Source organism: Rhinoraja longicauda, unplaced genomic scaffold (assembly GCF_053455715.1).
Source record: "Rhinoraja longicauda isolate Sanriku21f unplaced genomic scaffold, sRhiLon1.1 Scf000302, whole genome shotgun sequence".
In the NCBI taxonomy this organism is placed as follows: Eukaryota; Metazoa; Chordata; class Chondrichthyes; order Rajiformes; family Arhynchobatidae; genus Rhinoraja; species Rhinoraja longicauda.
In genome coordinates this window covers 61,250-77,573 of record NW_027601520.1, presented here as the reverse complement: position 1 = coordinate 77,573, position 16,324 = coordinate 61,250, and the positions used below count along the sequence as shown (strand labels likewise).

Here is a 16,324-nt window from a genome sequence, read left to right as displayed (position 1 = left end):
GGCATGAGGGAGGAGCTGGCCAAAGTTGACTGGAAAGGGTCCCTAGCAAAGATGACGGTGGAGCAGCAAAGGCAGGTTTTTCTGAGAATAATCCAGAAGATGCAGGATCATTTCATTCCAAAGAGGAGGAAAGATTCTAAGGGGAATAAGAGGCAATCATGGCTGACAAGGGAAGTCAAGAACAGTATAAAACTAAAAGAGAAGATGTATAACATAGCAAAGATGAGCGGGAAGCCAGAGGATTGGGAATATTGAAGGAACAACAGAAGGTAACTAAAAATATGGGGAGAAAAGATGAAGTACGAAGGTAAGCTAGACAAGAATATAAAGGAGTATAGTAAAAACTTATTTAGCTTTGTGAAAAGGACAAGATTAGTTAAGACAAATGTGGGTCCCTTGAAGACAGAAGCAGGTGAATTTATTATGGGGAGCAAGGAAATGGCAGACTCATTGACCAGGTCCTTTGGTTCTGTCTTCACTAAGGAAGACACAAACAATCTCCCAGATGCACTAGGGAACAGAGGAGCTAGGGTGAAGGAGGAACTGAAGGAAATTCACATTAGTCATGAAACAGTGTTGGTAGACTGATGGGACTGAAGGCTGATAAATCGCCAGGGCCTGATGGTCTGCATCCCAGGGTACTCAAGGAGGTGGGTCTAGAAATCATGAATGCATTGGTGCTCATTTTCCAATGTACTATAGATTCTGGATCAGTTCCTGTGCATTGGAGAGTAGCTAATGAAATCCCACATTTTAAGAAAGGAGGGAGAAAGAAAACAGGGAATTATACACCAGTTAGCCTGACATTGGTAGTGGGGAAGATGCAGGAGTCAATTATTAAAGATGTAATAGTGGCGCATTTGAGTAGCAGTAACAGGACCAGTCCAAGTCAGCATTAATTTACGTAGGGGAAATCCTGCTTGACTAATCTTCTCGACGTTTTTGAGGATGTAACAAATAAAATGGACAAGGGAGAGCCAGTGGATGTAGTGTATCTGGCTTTCAGAAAGTCTTTGATAAGGTCCCACATAGGAGATTAATGGGCAAGATTAGAACACATGGGGGTTGGGTATTGACATGGATAGAAAATTGGTTGGCAGTCGGGAAACGAACTGTAAGAATTAACAGGTCCCTTTCAGAATGGCAGGAAGTGACTAGTGTGGTGCCGCAATGTTCGGTGCTGGGACCGCAGCTATTTACAATATATATTAATGGTTTAGATGAAGGAATTAAAAGTAACATTAGCAAATTTGCAGACGACACAAAAGCTGGGTGGCAGTGTGAACTGCGAAGAGGATGCTATAAGGATGCAAGGTGACTTGGGTAGGTTGGGTGAGTGGGCAGATGCATGGCAGATTCAGTATAATGTGGATAAATGTGAGGTTTCCACTTTGGTGGCAAGAACAAGGCGGCAGATTATTATCTAAATGGCATCACATTAGGAAAAGGGGACGTGCAACGAGACCTGGGTGTCCTAGTACATCAGTCACTGAAAGTAAGCTTGCAGCTACAGCAGGCAATGAAGAAAATTCTCTGCCTTAGAAGGCAGTGGAGGCCGATACACTGGATGCATTCAAAACAGAATTAGATAGAGCTCTTAGGGCTAGTGGAATCAAGGGATATGGGGAGAAGGGAGGAATGGGGTACTGATTGTGGATGATCAGCCATGATCACATTCAATGGCGGAGCTTGCTCAAAGGGCTGAATGGCCTACTCCTGCGCCTATTTTCTATCTATCTACTGTATGTTTGTTTCCATGAAAACATCCAGCGAATTGGTCTCCACTGCCTTCTGTGACAGAGAATGCCATAGATTCACAACTCTCTGGGTGATAAAGTTTTTCCTCATCTCAGTCCTAAATGGCCTACCGCTTATTCTTAAATTGTGACTCATCGTTCTGGATTCCCCCAACACCGGGAAATATTTCTCTGCATCTAGCCTGTCCAATCCTCTAAGAAATGTATATGTTTGTATAAGATCCATTCTCATCCTTCTAAATTCCAGTGAATAGAAGCCCAGTCGACCAATTCTTTCATCATATGTCAGTCCCGCCATCCGGGGGAATTAACCTGGTGAACCTACGCTGCACTCCCTCAATAGCAATAATGTCCTTCCTCAAATTAGGAGACGAAAATTGCACACAATACTCCAGGTGCGGTTTCACCAGGACCTTGCACAACTGCAGCAGGACCTCCTTGCTCTTAAACTCAAATCCTCTCACAAAGAAGACCAACATGCCATTAGCTTTCTTCACTGCCTGCTGTACCTGCATGCTTACTTTCACTGACTGATGTACAAGCATACCCAAGTCTTTTCCTAATCTGACACCATTCAGATAATAATCTGCCTTCCTGTTCTTGCCACCAAAGTGGATAACTTCACATTTATCCTCATTATACTACATCTGCCATGCATCTGCCCACTCATCCAACCTACCCAACTTACCCTGCAGCCTCATAACATCTTCCTCGCAGCTCACACTGCCACCCAGCTTCGTGTCATCCACAAACTTGCAGACGTTACATTTAATTCCCACATCTAAATCGTTAATATATATTGTAAATAACTGGGGTCCCAGCACCGAGCCTTGCAGCACCCCACAAGTCACTGCCTGCCATTCTGAAAAAGACCTGGTAATTCCTACTCTTTACTTATGTCTGCCAAGCAGTTCTCTATCCATGTCAATATCCTACCCCCAAGACCACGGCCTCTAATTTTGCACATTAATCTCTTGTGTGGGAACATGCCAAAGGTTTTTTGAAAGTCGAGATGTACGATATCCACTGGCTCTCCCTTATCCAATCTACTTGTTACATCCTCAAAAAGTATGTGCAAGCAGATAATGGTTTGTCTTTGCATCATGTATGGCATACACATTGTGGGCTGTGCTGTCTGTCTCCTTCCATCTAGATCCCTCCCTTTTACTTTGCATTTCACCCATCCTCTCTTCTTAACTGACACATATTTGTTGCCTTTTTATCTCCAGCCTGTGTCACTTATTCCACTGCCAATAAAACCCCCGCCCAAACTGTATCTATCTATCACTCGCCAGGCTTTGTCCCGCCCACCACTCCTTCTCAGCTTTCTCCCTGCTACTACAATCAGTATGAAGAAGGGTCCCGACCCAGAATGTCGCCTGTCCATTCAATCTACAGATGCCGCTGAGTTCCTCCACCACCCTGTGTTTTGATCAAGATTTCAGCATCTGCATTTCCGTGTGTCTCCTGTCTTTGTTCTGGATTTCCAGCCCCTAAAGTTTTTTGCTCCAATGAACCCAAGTATTCATTCACTTTGCCTGCCATCCGTATCCAACAATGCAAAGGACTACAGGTGGAATGGGTTGCATTACAGAATATATAACTGTCAGCCAAATATGGACAATAATGCACTTACCGGCCAAGAATATTTTTAATATCCTGAAAGAGAGAAGATTGTTTTAGTTTTAGTTTTTAATTGTAGAGATACAGCAGAGAAACAGGCCCTTCGACCCACTGAGCCCACACCGACCAGCGATCCCCGCACATTGACACTATCCTGCACATACTGGTGACCAATTACATTTAAACTAAGCCAATTATCTACAAAATTGTACGGCTTTGGAGTGTGTGGGGAAACCGAAGATCTCTGAGAAAACTCACGGAGGTCACGGTGAAAACGTACAAACTCTGTACAGACAGTACGCGTCGTCAGGATCAAACCCGGGTCCCTGGTGCTGTGAGGCAGCAACTTTATCGCTGAACCACCAATAAAAGGGTGGGCCTTTTATTACAACATTGCATTACAAAGATCTGTCAGAAACTTAAACAATGGCAAAAATGCATTTCCAATATTATTGTGTAAGAATTGCAATTTGACTTTAAAATGTCACAAGATTTGGACACAGAATAGTTTCAATACCGAACTCATAATTCAAAATTCTCGGTGGTGGTGCATGTTGATAAAATGGCAGCATTTAAGTGGCTTTTAGATAGGCACATGGATATGCAGGGCATGGAGGGATATGGATCATGTGCAGGCTGAAGGGATTAGTTTAGCTTGGAATCATATTCACCTGTGAGATTGTGGGTTGAAAGGTCGGCTCCTGTGCAATGTTCCAAGTTCTATTAACAGAAAAAACTGTTAAAATTGAAGCTCACAGACCTATGAGGAAATGATTCTTTGGTGCAATAAACCTCTATTATTTCACGGTGTGACTATTTGGAAGTCCTGATGCATCCAATTTGCCACATCACTTGTTGATTTCCCTGTTCCTTTTAACAAACCAGGGTCTTAGTCGCCATTGATGGACACAAAATGCTGGAGTATCTCAGTGGGACAGGCTGCATCTCTGGAGAGAAGGAATGGTGACGTTTCGGGTTGAGACCCTTCTTCAGATTGAGAGTCAGGGGAGGGGGAGATACAGAGATAAGAAAGTATAAGGTGTGAGAACGAGACATCAAAGGGGGTGGAGATCAAGGAAAATGTAGAATAGATCATTGTTAGCGATGAGAAGGTAACAACAAAGCAAACAGAGATAAAATGTAATCAGGGACAGTCAGACTGGTTGGAGTACTGGGAAGGGGGAGGGATGGAGAGAGAGGGAAAGCAAGAGTTAATTGAAGTTAGAGAAGTCAAACTATCTCCGGTTTAAACTAGCATCTGCAGTTCCTTCCAACTCTTAGTTGCCATTCTTCCTTCAGCATTCTGATGCTAAAGTTCCACACTCACAGAGCAGCACGGCACAATACTGGAGCAGGCCCTTTGGCCCACAATGCCTGTTCCAAACACAATGCCAAGATAAACTAATCTCATCTGCCTGCACGTGACCATGACGTGCCTGTCTAAAAGCCCATAAACACCAGTATTGGTCCTGCATCCACCACTACCACCCCTGGCCCTGCATTCCAGGCACCAACCACCCCTCGCCTGCCCCACACATCTCCATTATATTTTGTCTCCTCACCATCACGCTATGCCCACTGATCTTTCATATTTCCACCATGAGAAAGGGTTCTGACCGTCTACACTGTGGCTCTCTTAATTTGATCTACTTCCATCAGTCCAGAGAAAACACCGACAGTCCAGAGAAAACTATCCAAGTTTGTCCATCCTCTTCTGATACTAATTCCCTGTAATCCAGGCATCATTCTGGTCAACATCTCGTGCATTCTCTCCAAGGCCTCTACAGACTTCTTATATTGGGGTGTCCAGAACTGCACACAATACTCCAAATGAGGTCTAACCAAAGTGCTAAAAATCTGCATTGTGTCTTCCTGACACTTATACTCAATGCCCAACTAGTCTTTTCCTTTTCACTGGCTTGCAGAACTTGAGTCTAACATGATTCTGTGTGCTGGTCGTGTCTATAAGCTTGTGATGGTGCAAGAGGCAAGATTTTCACTGCATCTGTCCCTCACTGTATGTATTCATATGACAATAAGCTCAACTTGACTTAACCAGTCTCCCTTAAAACTCACCTGGGCCCCACTCCCCATGCTTCCTTGAAACTTGCCTCGTTCTGCTTCCAGTGCTCTGTTTAAATGTACCTGGTTAACTGGAATAGAACTGGAAAAATCTGGAGTAACTCAGCGGGCCAGGCAGCATCTCTGGAAGAAAGGAATAGGTTTGGGGTCGAGACCCTTCTTCAGACTGAGAGTCAGGGGAAACGAAAATGAGAGATATAGAAGGTACATAGAAGAAATGAATGAAAGATATGCAAAAAACGATGATCGAGGAAAGGTGTAGCTCACAATGGTCCATTGTTGCCTGTGTGGTAGGTGATAACGAGTTAACTGGAATGTTTATTGTTATTCTGCATATCATCTGTAAAATGATTTAAAACAGTGCAAAACACAAAGTGCCTGAGGAATTCATCAGATCATGCAGCATCTGTAGAGGGGGAAAGGAAACATGATGAATTGGGTCAGAGCCTCCTCTAGAGTGATTCAGACCTCATTAGTGTACATAGTGCTGTTATAACTCAGCAGGTCCAGCAGCATGTTTGATGGTGCCGTTATATCAGCAGGTGAAGTAGCATGTTCAATGGTGCTGTTATAACAGCAGGTGAAGCAGCATGTTTGATGGTGCTGTTATAACAGCAGGTCCAGCAGCATGTTTGATGGTGCTGTTATAACAGCAGGTGAAGCAGCATGTTTGATGGTGCTGTTATAACACCAGGTGAAGCAGCATGTTTGATGGTGCTGTTATAACAGCAGGTGAAGCAGCATGTTCAATGGTGTTTGACCTGCTGAGCTATTCAAGAACTTTGTATCCTCTTGTGGAAACCAGCATCAGCAATTTCTTGTTTCTATATTAATTAAGTGTGTTGGAGTATGAATGAATACGATGCAAGATTCTGGAAAAGCTGTGATTTTGGTTTAGAGTTTAGAGATACAGCCCGGAAACAGGCCCTTCCGACCACTGAATCTGTGCCAACCAGCGATCCTCACCCATAAACACTCTCCCATACACACTTGGGACAATTTACATTTCTACGAAGCCAATTAACCTACAAACCTGCATGTCTTTGGAGTGTGGGAGGAAACCAAAGTTCTCGGAGAAACTCCACGCGGTCACAGGGAGAACGTACAAACTCCATACAGCCAGCACCCGTAGTCGGGATAGAACCTGTGTCTCTGGCGCTGTAAGTGCTGTAAGGCGGCAACTATACCACCGTACCACCCATTCTGGGACTGGTGCTGCCAAAGTTCTGAATGTGGACTGATGGAGTTCTCTACTGTACATTGGGTTTTAGAATCTGAATGGTAATGGCATCATGTTTCCCATGTAAACAATAGACAATACCTGCATAAATTCTGCATCTTCCAGACTCAGATTTTCTTGCATGTCCAAGATTGCTTCCTTAAGTGATGCATGCTGTTCGGAGATTTTCTTTAGATTTTCATCTTTTTGTTGCAATATGGCATTTTCCTTTTGCTCCAGTATTGTTTTCAGCTTTTTCTCTTCCTGGTGCAGAAACTGGTGCAGTTCTTCGAACTTAGATTCAATGTTCTTCTGCAGAGCCGCAGATTCTTTCTGATGGAATAAACAACAGGTGGATTTACCCAGTGCAAGGTGAGAAGTTCATGGGTCGTGGAGCACAGAACAGGAAACAATACAGCATAGGAACAGGCTCTTTGTTCCACCATGCCACAGCTGAACATTATGCTAGGTTATAACTGAAAACACACACCTCCAGATTCAGGGACAGTTTCTTCCAGCTGTTTCCACGCAACTCAACCATCCTCTCACGAACTAGAGACCAGTTCTGCCCAACCATCTACCTCATTGGAGTCCTTTGAACTATCTTTAATCGGTCTTTACCTTTCTTTTTATTTTAGCGATACAGCGTTGAAACTGGGCCTTTGGCCCACCAAGTGTGTGGTGACCAGTGATCCCCCATACACTAGCTCTATCCTACACACTGGGGACAAATTACAGAGGCCATTTAACATATAAACCTGCACATCTTTGGAATGTGGGAGGAAACATCTTTAAGGTGAGAGGAGCAAGTTTAAGGGAGATGTGCAGTGCAAGTATTTTTATTTACACAAAGGGTGGTAAGTGCTTGGAATGTGCTGTTGTAAGGGGGGGGGGAGTTGAGGCAGATACATTAGAATCATTTTAGAGGCTTTTGGACAGGCAAGTGAATGGTGGGATATGGACAATGTGCAGGCAGATAAGAGTTGGTCCTGTCATTATGTTTGGCAGACATTGTGGGCCAAAGGGCTTGTCCCATGTTCTGGGATGGTGATGGTTTGACACTGTGGTGCAGATTCAATCTCCTTGTTTACAGTAGGCTGTGTTGAATAGGTTAATTAACTTGACATCATTAAAAGGAGTTGTATTATATGGGAAGTGAATAAGGTTCTGAGTGGAGTTGTTGACAGGATATGTTGCAGGAAGGAACTGCAGATGCTAGTTTAAACCGAAGATAGACACAAAACATATTTCATTATCTCAGTATCTCCCTCTCCCCTCATTCAGTCTGAAGAAGGGTCAAGACCCAAAACGTCACCCATTCCTTCAGACAGAGATGCTGCCTGTCCCACTGTTACTCCAGCATTTTGTGTCTGTCTTGTTGACAGGATACTTTCTCTGGTTGGGACAATCTAGAACAGGATAGATTCAGCCAACAGCTTTACCTACTGAAGGAGGGAATGAAGAAAGAAATCTGAGGAATGAGCCTGAAGAAATGTCCTGATCCAAAATGTTACCTATTCATTTCGTCCACTGATGCTGCCTGATTCCCTGAGCTCCTCCAGCACTTTATGTTTTGTCCAAGATTCCAGCATATGCAGTTCCTTTTATCTCCAAGGGAAAGGGAATGGTTTTTGTTTGCTCAAAGGTTTGTGAGCCTCTGGAACTCTTCAGACTGGAGAGATGTCATAGATGAATTGATGTAATAGGTACGGTAGCGCAGCGGTAGAGTTGCTGCTTTACAGCGAATGCAGTGCCGGAGACTCAGGTTCGATCCTGACTACGGGTGCTGCACTGTAAGGAGTTTGTACGTTCTCCCCGTGACCTGCGTGGGTTTTCTCCGAGATCTTCGGTTTCCTCCCACACTCCAAAGACGTACAGGTATGTAGGTTAATTGACTGGGTAAAAATGTTTTTTTTAAAATTGTCCCTAGTGGGTGTAGGATAGTGTTAATGTACGGGGATCACTGGGCGGCACGGACTTGGTGGGCCGAAAAGGCCTGTTTCCGCGCTGTATATATATGATATGATGATATGATAATAGAGAGAAGTCAAAAGTTATGACTAGAAAGGTGGACAGGCTTGATGGAGCACATGGAGATACAAGGAAGTGCAGATACTGGAATCTTGAGCAAAATGCAAAGTGCTGTCGGAAATATACATCGTGTAAGATTTGAGAAGTTTTCCCTCATTCTGAAAGCAACACAAAACCAAAGAGCTGCAGTTTGGACATTTTAAACGGGAGACTGGGGCTGATAGCGGAGAAAGGCTGCGGTCGGTTTTTTCCAAGGGATGTCACAATCTGTGGGTCCTAAGATGGCTGCAGGACCTCGTGACCAGCCACAAAAGCAAAAACCTTACAGCCCAGTCTCTAGGTTTCTGCAAAGCCACGGCCAGAACAATGGATGGGTAGTGGCCATGCAGAAGCTTGCGAAACCAGGTCGAAGTCCAGACACTGGGGCACTGACATCAGCATACTCACAATGCCCCAAGCCGACCTACACAGTTAATCTCGTTAAGGGGGCACAATAGCCCATAGAAAACTACCTGGTAGGTGATGGGAAACCAGTTAAACCCATCACCTTGCAACGAAATACCAATTAACGCCGTCTGGCCATCCCCGGTATCCCCGGACATAAGCGCAGATCAGAGAGAAAACTCATACATATCTTTTTAAACAAAGAGATTCCAAGATCTGGCGGGAGATAGGACGGGTCAGAAATAGTATAACTGGCCACGACTTTTGGGTTTTAAACGGAAGAAGAAAACCTGCAAGGAACGCAAGCAGGCAAGAAAACGAATGCAGGAGGAAAAGACAGGCAAGAAGAACGGATGCAAGAGAGAGGAACAGGCACGCAACTCGAGGAGAAATACTGCAAAACGAACAGCCAGTAACCCCAGTAATAGCCCCATGGTGAGCATGCACCCAGATCCTGCATATCCTGGACATAGTTTAGTGTAGAGGGGAGGGTGGTTTGAATAAACGTTGGGTGTGTAAAGAAATATGTGTTGGTCAATTTTGCGATGTGTCGTACGTTCCCCATCTTACAGTCGTGTATATGTCTTGTAGAACTGTGTGTTTAAGAATTCAGCGAAAAAGGTATTCGTGTATACGTCTTGTGGAACTGTGCGTTTTGTGATTCATAAGTCCAAGGTATTCATGTGATTCAATATGTGTTTAATAGATATGTCGTATAGCAATATATAAGTATTCATGGACAATAGTCCCAAGCGCTAAATAAAAGCCTTTTTCATTTAAACCCTGGTTTTCAAATCTGGTCTGGTGGAATTTTTCTGCACTATAAACGCTCCTGCATCTAAGTCCAGTGTCTAGAACCGTAGGGGGTGAGTGGGTCGAACCACTCACGGGGAACCAGTGTGCACGGCCTGGTCAAGGGATCAGAGCAAGGCACGGGGACCTTAGGTCGGGCGAAAGATCGGCGCAGAAACCCCTTACAATCGCATGGGATCAAAGGAAAGAAAGCTGAATGGATAGAAAACTGGCTTCATGGAAGGAAGGAGAGGATGATGGTGGAAGGTTGCTTTTCGGACTGGAGGCCTGTGACTAATGGTGTGCCATGGGGTTCGGTGGTGGTCCCATTGCTGTTTGTCATTTATAGCAAAGATGTGGATGAGAACATACATGCAGAGGGGAAAGATTTAATAGGAACCCGAGGGGTTACTTTTTTATTCACAAAAAGCTGGAGTAACTCAGCAGGTTACTTTTTTACACAACGGGTGATAGGTGTATGGAACGAGTTGCCTGAGGAAGTAGCTGAGGCAGGTACCCTTGCAACGTTTAAGAAACATTTAGACAGGTACACGGATCAGGTAGGTTTAGAAGGATATGGGCCAAACACAGGCTGGTGAGACTAGTGTAGATGGGACATGTTGTCCCGTGTGGGCAAGTTGGGCTGAAGGGCCTGTTTCCACACTATATGACTCTATGAACTGGTCGATTCAGGAGCATCTGTGAAAGGAATGGACAAGCAGCCCGAAACATTGCTGATCCATCCCCTGCAGAGATGCTGCCTGACCTGACCCACTGCATTACTCCAGCACTTTGTGTTTTGATGGACCACTTGTCTGATTCCTGCTCCCTTCCCTACGCTTCTCATGCTGTGTAGTTGGAGAAAACATCGGGCCTTTCAATGAAGGCACAAGAAACTCAGGATGCTGGAACCGTGAGCAAATGATCATTGTGATCTTTGGCGTGGAATCGGAGGAAACAAAATATTACAACAGATCAAATATATAATGGAGTGAAAGGCACGGAAATTAAATATTTACCTGGTGCTAGATTGAGTCAATATCTCACATGCATGACATTGGACCGCCACACTAGTTTTTACATTAACTGTTTCGTTTCCCATCTCAACTGTGCTTTGGTGTGGGACCTTTAAACGGCCCTTCGAACCTTCAGTTTATTTACATCTTCCTCTTCTTCATCCTGACTTTCACAGCAATCAAGCATTTGTTCACTCAGGGACTCGATTTCTTTCCGTAGCATTCCCTGGAACAGAGAAACGCGCAAAAAAAGTCACATCGGTCTCCTGAAAAAGACGACATTTTTAAAGTCTGTTGTCAATGATCTGGAAGATCAACCCCAATTATAGTCTGGCTCAGCTGGAAGAGCAGCCTCACAGCTCCAGCCATCTAGTTTCAACCTGGTCCACCATGTTTGTCCATGAGGCGTTCTCCTTGTGTGGATTACACCCATTTGCTCGCAATTTTTTCCATGTTCCATAAAACAGGCAATCCGGCATGTTTCCAGCGACTCCAACCAATTTCTACAGATGCACCCTAGAAAGCATCGTATTAGAATGTATCACAGCTTGGTTTGGCACCTACTTTGCCCAAAACTGCAAGAAATTGCAGAGAGTTGTGATGTCACCCAGTCCATCATTCAAACCAGCCTCCCCCTCATCAACTCCATCGACACCACACTTCCTCAGGAATGCAACCAACATCATCAACATGGCTGTAGCTGCAATGTATCTGGTCAAGGACAGAATTTCCATTCATAATTATAATAACAATTAAAAAATTGGGGAAAGGGATAATCTAAGAATGTCAGAAATTGGAGCAGATTTTGATAACTGTGTCCTTCACCCGAGCACTACCCACTTCCCTTCCCCATTCTCTTGGTCCTCGTCTCTCTTAGGGGCAAATTCTCTCTTGAACGTATTTAACGACCTTTACTCCGCCACTCTCTGCAGTAAACTATTCCAAAGATTCACCATCCTCAGTGAAGAAGTTTCTCTTCTCCATCTAAACGGATGGCACGGTAGCGCAGCGGTAGAGTTGCTGCTTTACAGCGAATGCAGCGCCGGAGACTCAGGTTCGATCCTGACTACGGGTGCTGCACTGTAAGGAGTTTGTACGTTCTCCTCGTGACCTGCGTGGGTTTTCTCCGAGATCTTCGGTTTCCTCCCACACTCCAAAGACGTACAGGTATGTAGGTTAATTGGCTGGGTAAATGTTAAAAAAAAATTGTCCCTAGTGGGTGTAGGATAGTGTTAATGTGCGGGGATCACTGGGCGGCACGGACTTGGAGGGCTGAAAAGGCCTGTTTCCGGCTGTATATATATGATATGATGATATGATGATAAACGAGGAACTGCCCGTTCTTAAATAACGACCCTGTTTTTAGATTCCCCCACAAGGGAAATCATCTTCTCAACATCTGTCTTGCAAATCCCCCTCATAACCTTCCGTGTTTCAACAAGGTCACATCTCATTCTTCGAAGCAGCAATGAATACAGACTAAACCTGCTCAACCATTACTCATAGGGCAAACACGTAATGTGAGCAATCAAACAATATGCATTATCTGGGCTGCCTCCAATGCAAGTTATCTTCTCCTTGAAGGGCCTGTTTACCTGCTGTATCTCTAAACAAAACTAAACTGCAGATGTTAGAATCTTGAGTAAAACACTGCTGGAGGAACTCCGCGGGTCAGGCAGCATCTGGGGAAAGAACTAACAGATGGGTTTTCAGGTTGGGTCTGAAGAAGGGTTCAGAATGTTGTCTCGATGGGTGGGTATTACGTATAAGGAGTGGTTGTTTCCCCCAGAATGCCAGCAGGTGAAGGGAGATCCCATAGACGTTTATAAAATTATCAAAGGCATAGGATAGGGTGGACAATCAGAACATTTTCACCACAAAAGGTAGGAAATGTCAAAGACTAGAGGCATAACTTTAGGTGAGAGGTGCAAACTTTAAAGGAGATGTACATGGCAAATATGAAAGTGGCTTTTAGGAGACACACATTAATATATGGGGAAGCACATGGATCATATGCAGGAAGAGATTTGTGGATGTAACCCTGTCCGTCACACAGACCACACTCCCCACCAATGACTCCATCTATACTTCAAGCTGCCTCGGAAGAACAGCCAAATTAATTAACGACCTTTCCAAGCCTGGTCATTCCTTCTGCTCCCTGGTCCTGTCAAGCAGCAGATTCAGAAGCTTGCAAGAGAGCAACTTCAGCGTCAGAAACACCTTCTTCCCCTCTTATTGCACTTCTGAATGGTCCTTTCAAAATCTAGGCAACCGACCTGATTTTCTATCCGACCTTATTGCAGGCAGTGGACTTTTTCTGTGGAACTGTTGCATTGTTCAGTTTAATTTAGTTTAGTTATACAGCGCGGAAACAGGCCCTTCGGCCCATCAAGTCCGCACTGATCGGCGATCCCTGTACATCAGCACTATCCTACACACGAGGGACAATTTACAGTTTTTACTGAAGCCAAATTAACCGACAAACCTGTACATCTTTGGCTTGTGGGAGAATGTACAAACTCATTACAGACAGCACCAGTAGTCAGGATTGAATCTGGGTCTCTGGCGCTGTAAGGAAGCAACTCTACCGGTGTGCCACCATTGCCACCCCTGATTGTAAAGCTGGGAAACGACATTCTGCACTCTGGCATCTTTCTCTTTGCTCTGGATTTTCCTCTTGTGTTTGGCTTGATTCTATTCTTTTATAGCATTATCTGATTTGATTAGATAAGCATGCAAACAAAAGCTTCTCACCGTACCTTGGTACGTGTGTCAATAATAAACCTGAACCAGAGAAGCTTAGTTATACAGCATCATGGTCAGCATAGATATTGTGGGTTCCTGTGCTCTGTTTTTCTATGTTCTATGAAACTGTGAGGGTCAGTTCTTGCCGTGTACCTTTCTATCTATATACTAAAACTCTCGTTTGTTTGTTTGTTTGTTCCTGAGCTACAGCGAAAACGGGACACAATAGCGCAACAATTTTAGGCCCAATTTACTCACCGTCGTCCCTTTGGTGCTAATGGAAGAAGTTTCATTGAAATCGGTGTTATATTTTTTAAGTTATTCACATTTTAAAGTTTAAATCTATCTCCTAGGGAGAGAGGGGGGGAGGTGGAGGGAGGGAGGGGAGGATAAAGGGGTTGAGGGGGATGGATTGGGGTGGAGGGGAAGGGGAAGGAGAGGAGGGGAGGGGAGGATCGAGGGGGACGGGGGGTGAGGGGGAGTGGGTAGGGGGAGGAGAGGGTGCTGCATCAATGCAGGAGAGGTTTGAGTCCAACGGGTCCACTTGGTCTAGTATTCTATACCATTGTGGGCTGAATGGCCTGCTCCTGTGCTGCGCCGTTCTATGTCCAATGACACTGTGGGCTGAATGGCCTGCTCTAGTGCTGCACCGTTCTATGTCCAACGACACTGTGGGCTGAAGGGCCTGCTCCTGTGCTGTACTTTCCTATAAAAAGACACAAAGTGCTGGAGTAACTCAGCGTGTCGGGCAGCATCTCTGGAGAACATGGATAGGAAACTGAATCAGGAACATTGCAGCAGATTAGGTTAGAGGAGGTGTGTGTGAACCTCTCTCTCGCTTGGAAAGTCTGTTTGGGTCCCTGGAAGGTGACCTTTCTATATTCTGTAACATAGTGGGCTGCAGGGCCTATTTCTGTGCTATATTTTTCTACATTCTATGACACTGTGGGTGAAGTGCCAATTCCTCTGCCACACCTTTCGATGTTCTGTGATACAGTGGGCCACAGGGCCTGATTCTGTGCTGTATATTTCTGTTACATAACACTGTGGGCCGAAGGGCCTGTTCCTGTGCTGTTGTATATTCTATGACACTGTGGGCCGAAGCACTGTTTTATCGGAGATAGACACAAAATGCTGGAGTAACTCAGCGGGATAGGCAGCATCTCTGGAGAGAAGGAATGGTTGACTTTTCGGGACGAGACGAATCGAAATGTTACCCATTCTTTCTCTCTAGAGAGATTGACTGTCTCGCTGAGTTACTCCAGCATTTGTGTCTATCTTTGGTTTAAACCAGTATCTGCAGTTCCTTACGACACTACTTTTCTACAGTCTATGATACTGTGGGCTGATGGGCTTGTTTCTGTGCTGCACTTTACTACAGTCTATGGCACTGTGGGCTGAAAGGCCTGTTTCTGTGCTGCACTTTTCTACAGTCTATGGCACTGTGGGCTGAAGGGCCTATTCCTGTGCTATACCTTTCTACAGTCTATGGCACTGTGGGCTGAAGGGCCTGTTCCTGTGCTATACCTTTCTACAGTCTATGGCAATGTGGGCTGAAGGGCCTGTTCCTGCACTATACCTTTCTACAGTCTATGGCACTGTGGGCCGACAGGCCTGTTCCTGTGCTATACCTTTCTACAGTCTATGACACTGTGGGCTGAAGAGCCTGTTCCTGTGCTGTACTACTCTCTGTGTCGGAAGGAACTGCAGATGCTGGTTTAAACCGTAGACACAAAAAGCTGGAGTAACTCAGCGGGACAGGCAGCATCTCTGGAGAACATGGATCGGAGACCGAATCAGGAACATCGCAGTAGATTAGGTTAGGAAGGGTGCATGTGAACCTCTCTTTCGCTTGGAAAGCCTGGAAGGAGGTGACATTTCTATATTCTATGACATAGTGGGCAGTAGGGCCTATTTCTGTGCTATATTTTTCTACAGTCTATGACACTGTGGGCTGAAGTACCATTTCCTCTGTGGTACGTTTCGATGTTCAATAACACAGTGGGCAGAAGGGCCTGTTACTGTGCTGTATATTTCTATATTCTATGACGCTGTGGGCTGAAGGGGCTGTTACTGTGGTGTACAGTTTTATGTTCTGTGACAGTGGGCCGAAAGGCTTGATTCTGTGCTGTACTTTTCTATGACATTGTGGGCCGAACGGCATGTTCCTGTGCTGCACTTATCGATGATATATGACACTGTAAGTCGAAGTGCCAGTTTATGTGCTGTACTGTTCTATGATCTATGACACTGTGGGCCGAAGGGCCTGTTTGTGTGCTGTACTGTTCTATGATCTATGACACTGTGGGCCGAAGGGCCTGTTCCGTTGCTGTCCTGTTCCATGATCTATGACACTGTGGGCCGAAGGGCCTGTTCTGTTGCTGTCCTGTTCCATGTGCTATCACAGTGGGCCAAAGTGCCAGTTTCTGTGTTGTACTATGTATATCCAATGACACTGTGGGCCGAAGGGCCTGTTTCTGTATTGTACTGCTCTGTGTTCTGTGTGGTGGGTGAGGGGGTGGACAGAGAGGCCTGTCCCTGTGCTGCTCTGTGTTCTGTGTGGTGGGTGAGGAGATGGACAGAGAGGCCTGTTCCTGTGCTACTCTCTCTCTCTG

The 16,324-nt window shown here is 45.1% G+C and overlaps 1 protein-coding gene across 1 annotated transcript in view; it reads right to left on the bottom strand.

Moving 5' to 3' along the window:
* LOC144590765 (E3 ubiquitin-protein ligase TRIM39-like) overlaps nucleotides 1–16,324 on the bottom strand; it is a 53,678-nt gene that overhangs the window by 734 nt on the left and 36,620 nt on the right. The window contains exons 9-12 of the mRNA XM_078395187.1: nucleotides 11,095–11,190; nucleotides 6,784–7,014; nucleotides 4,052–4,100; nucleotides 3,394–3,416 (exon numbers count right to left, since the gene is read on the bottom strand). Coding sequence (XP_078251313.1) covers nucleotides 3,409–3,416; nucleotides 4,052–4,100; nucleotides 6,784–7,014; nucleotides 11,095–11,190 — 384 coding nt within the window. The 3' untranslated portion in view covers nucleotides 3,394–3,408. The remainder of the gene's footprint in view (nucleotides 1–3,393; nucleotides 3,417–4,051; nucleotides 4,101–6,783; nucleotides 7,015–11,094; nucleotides 11,191–16,324) is intronic.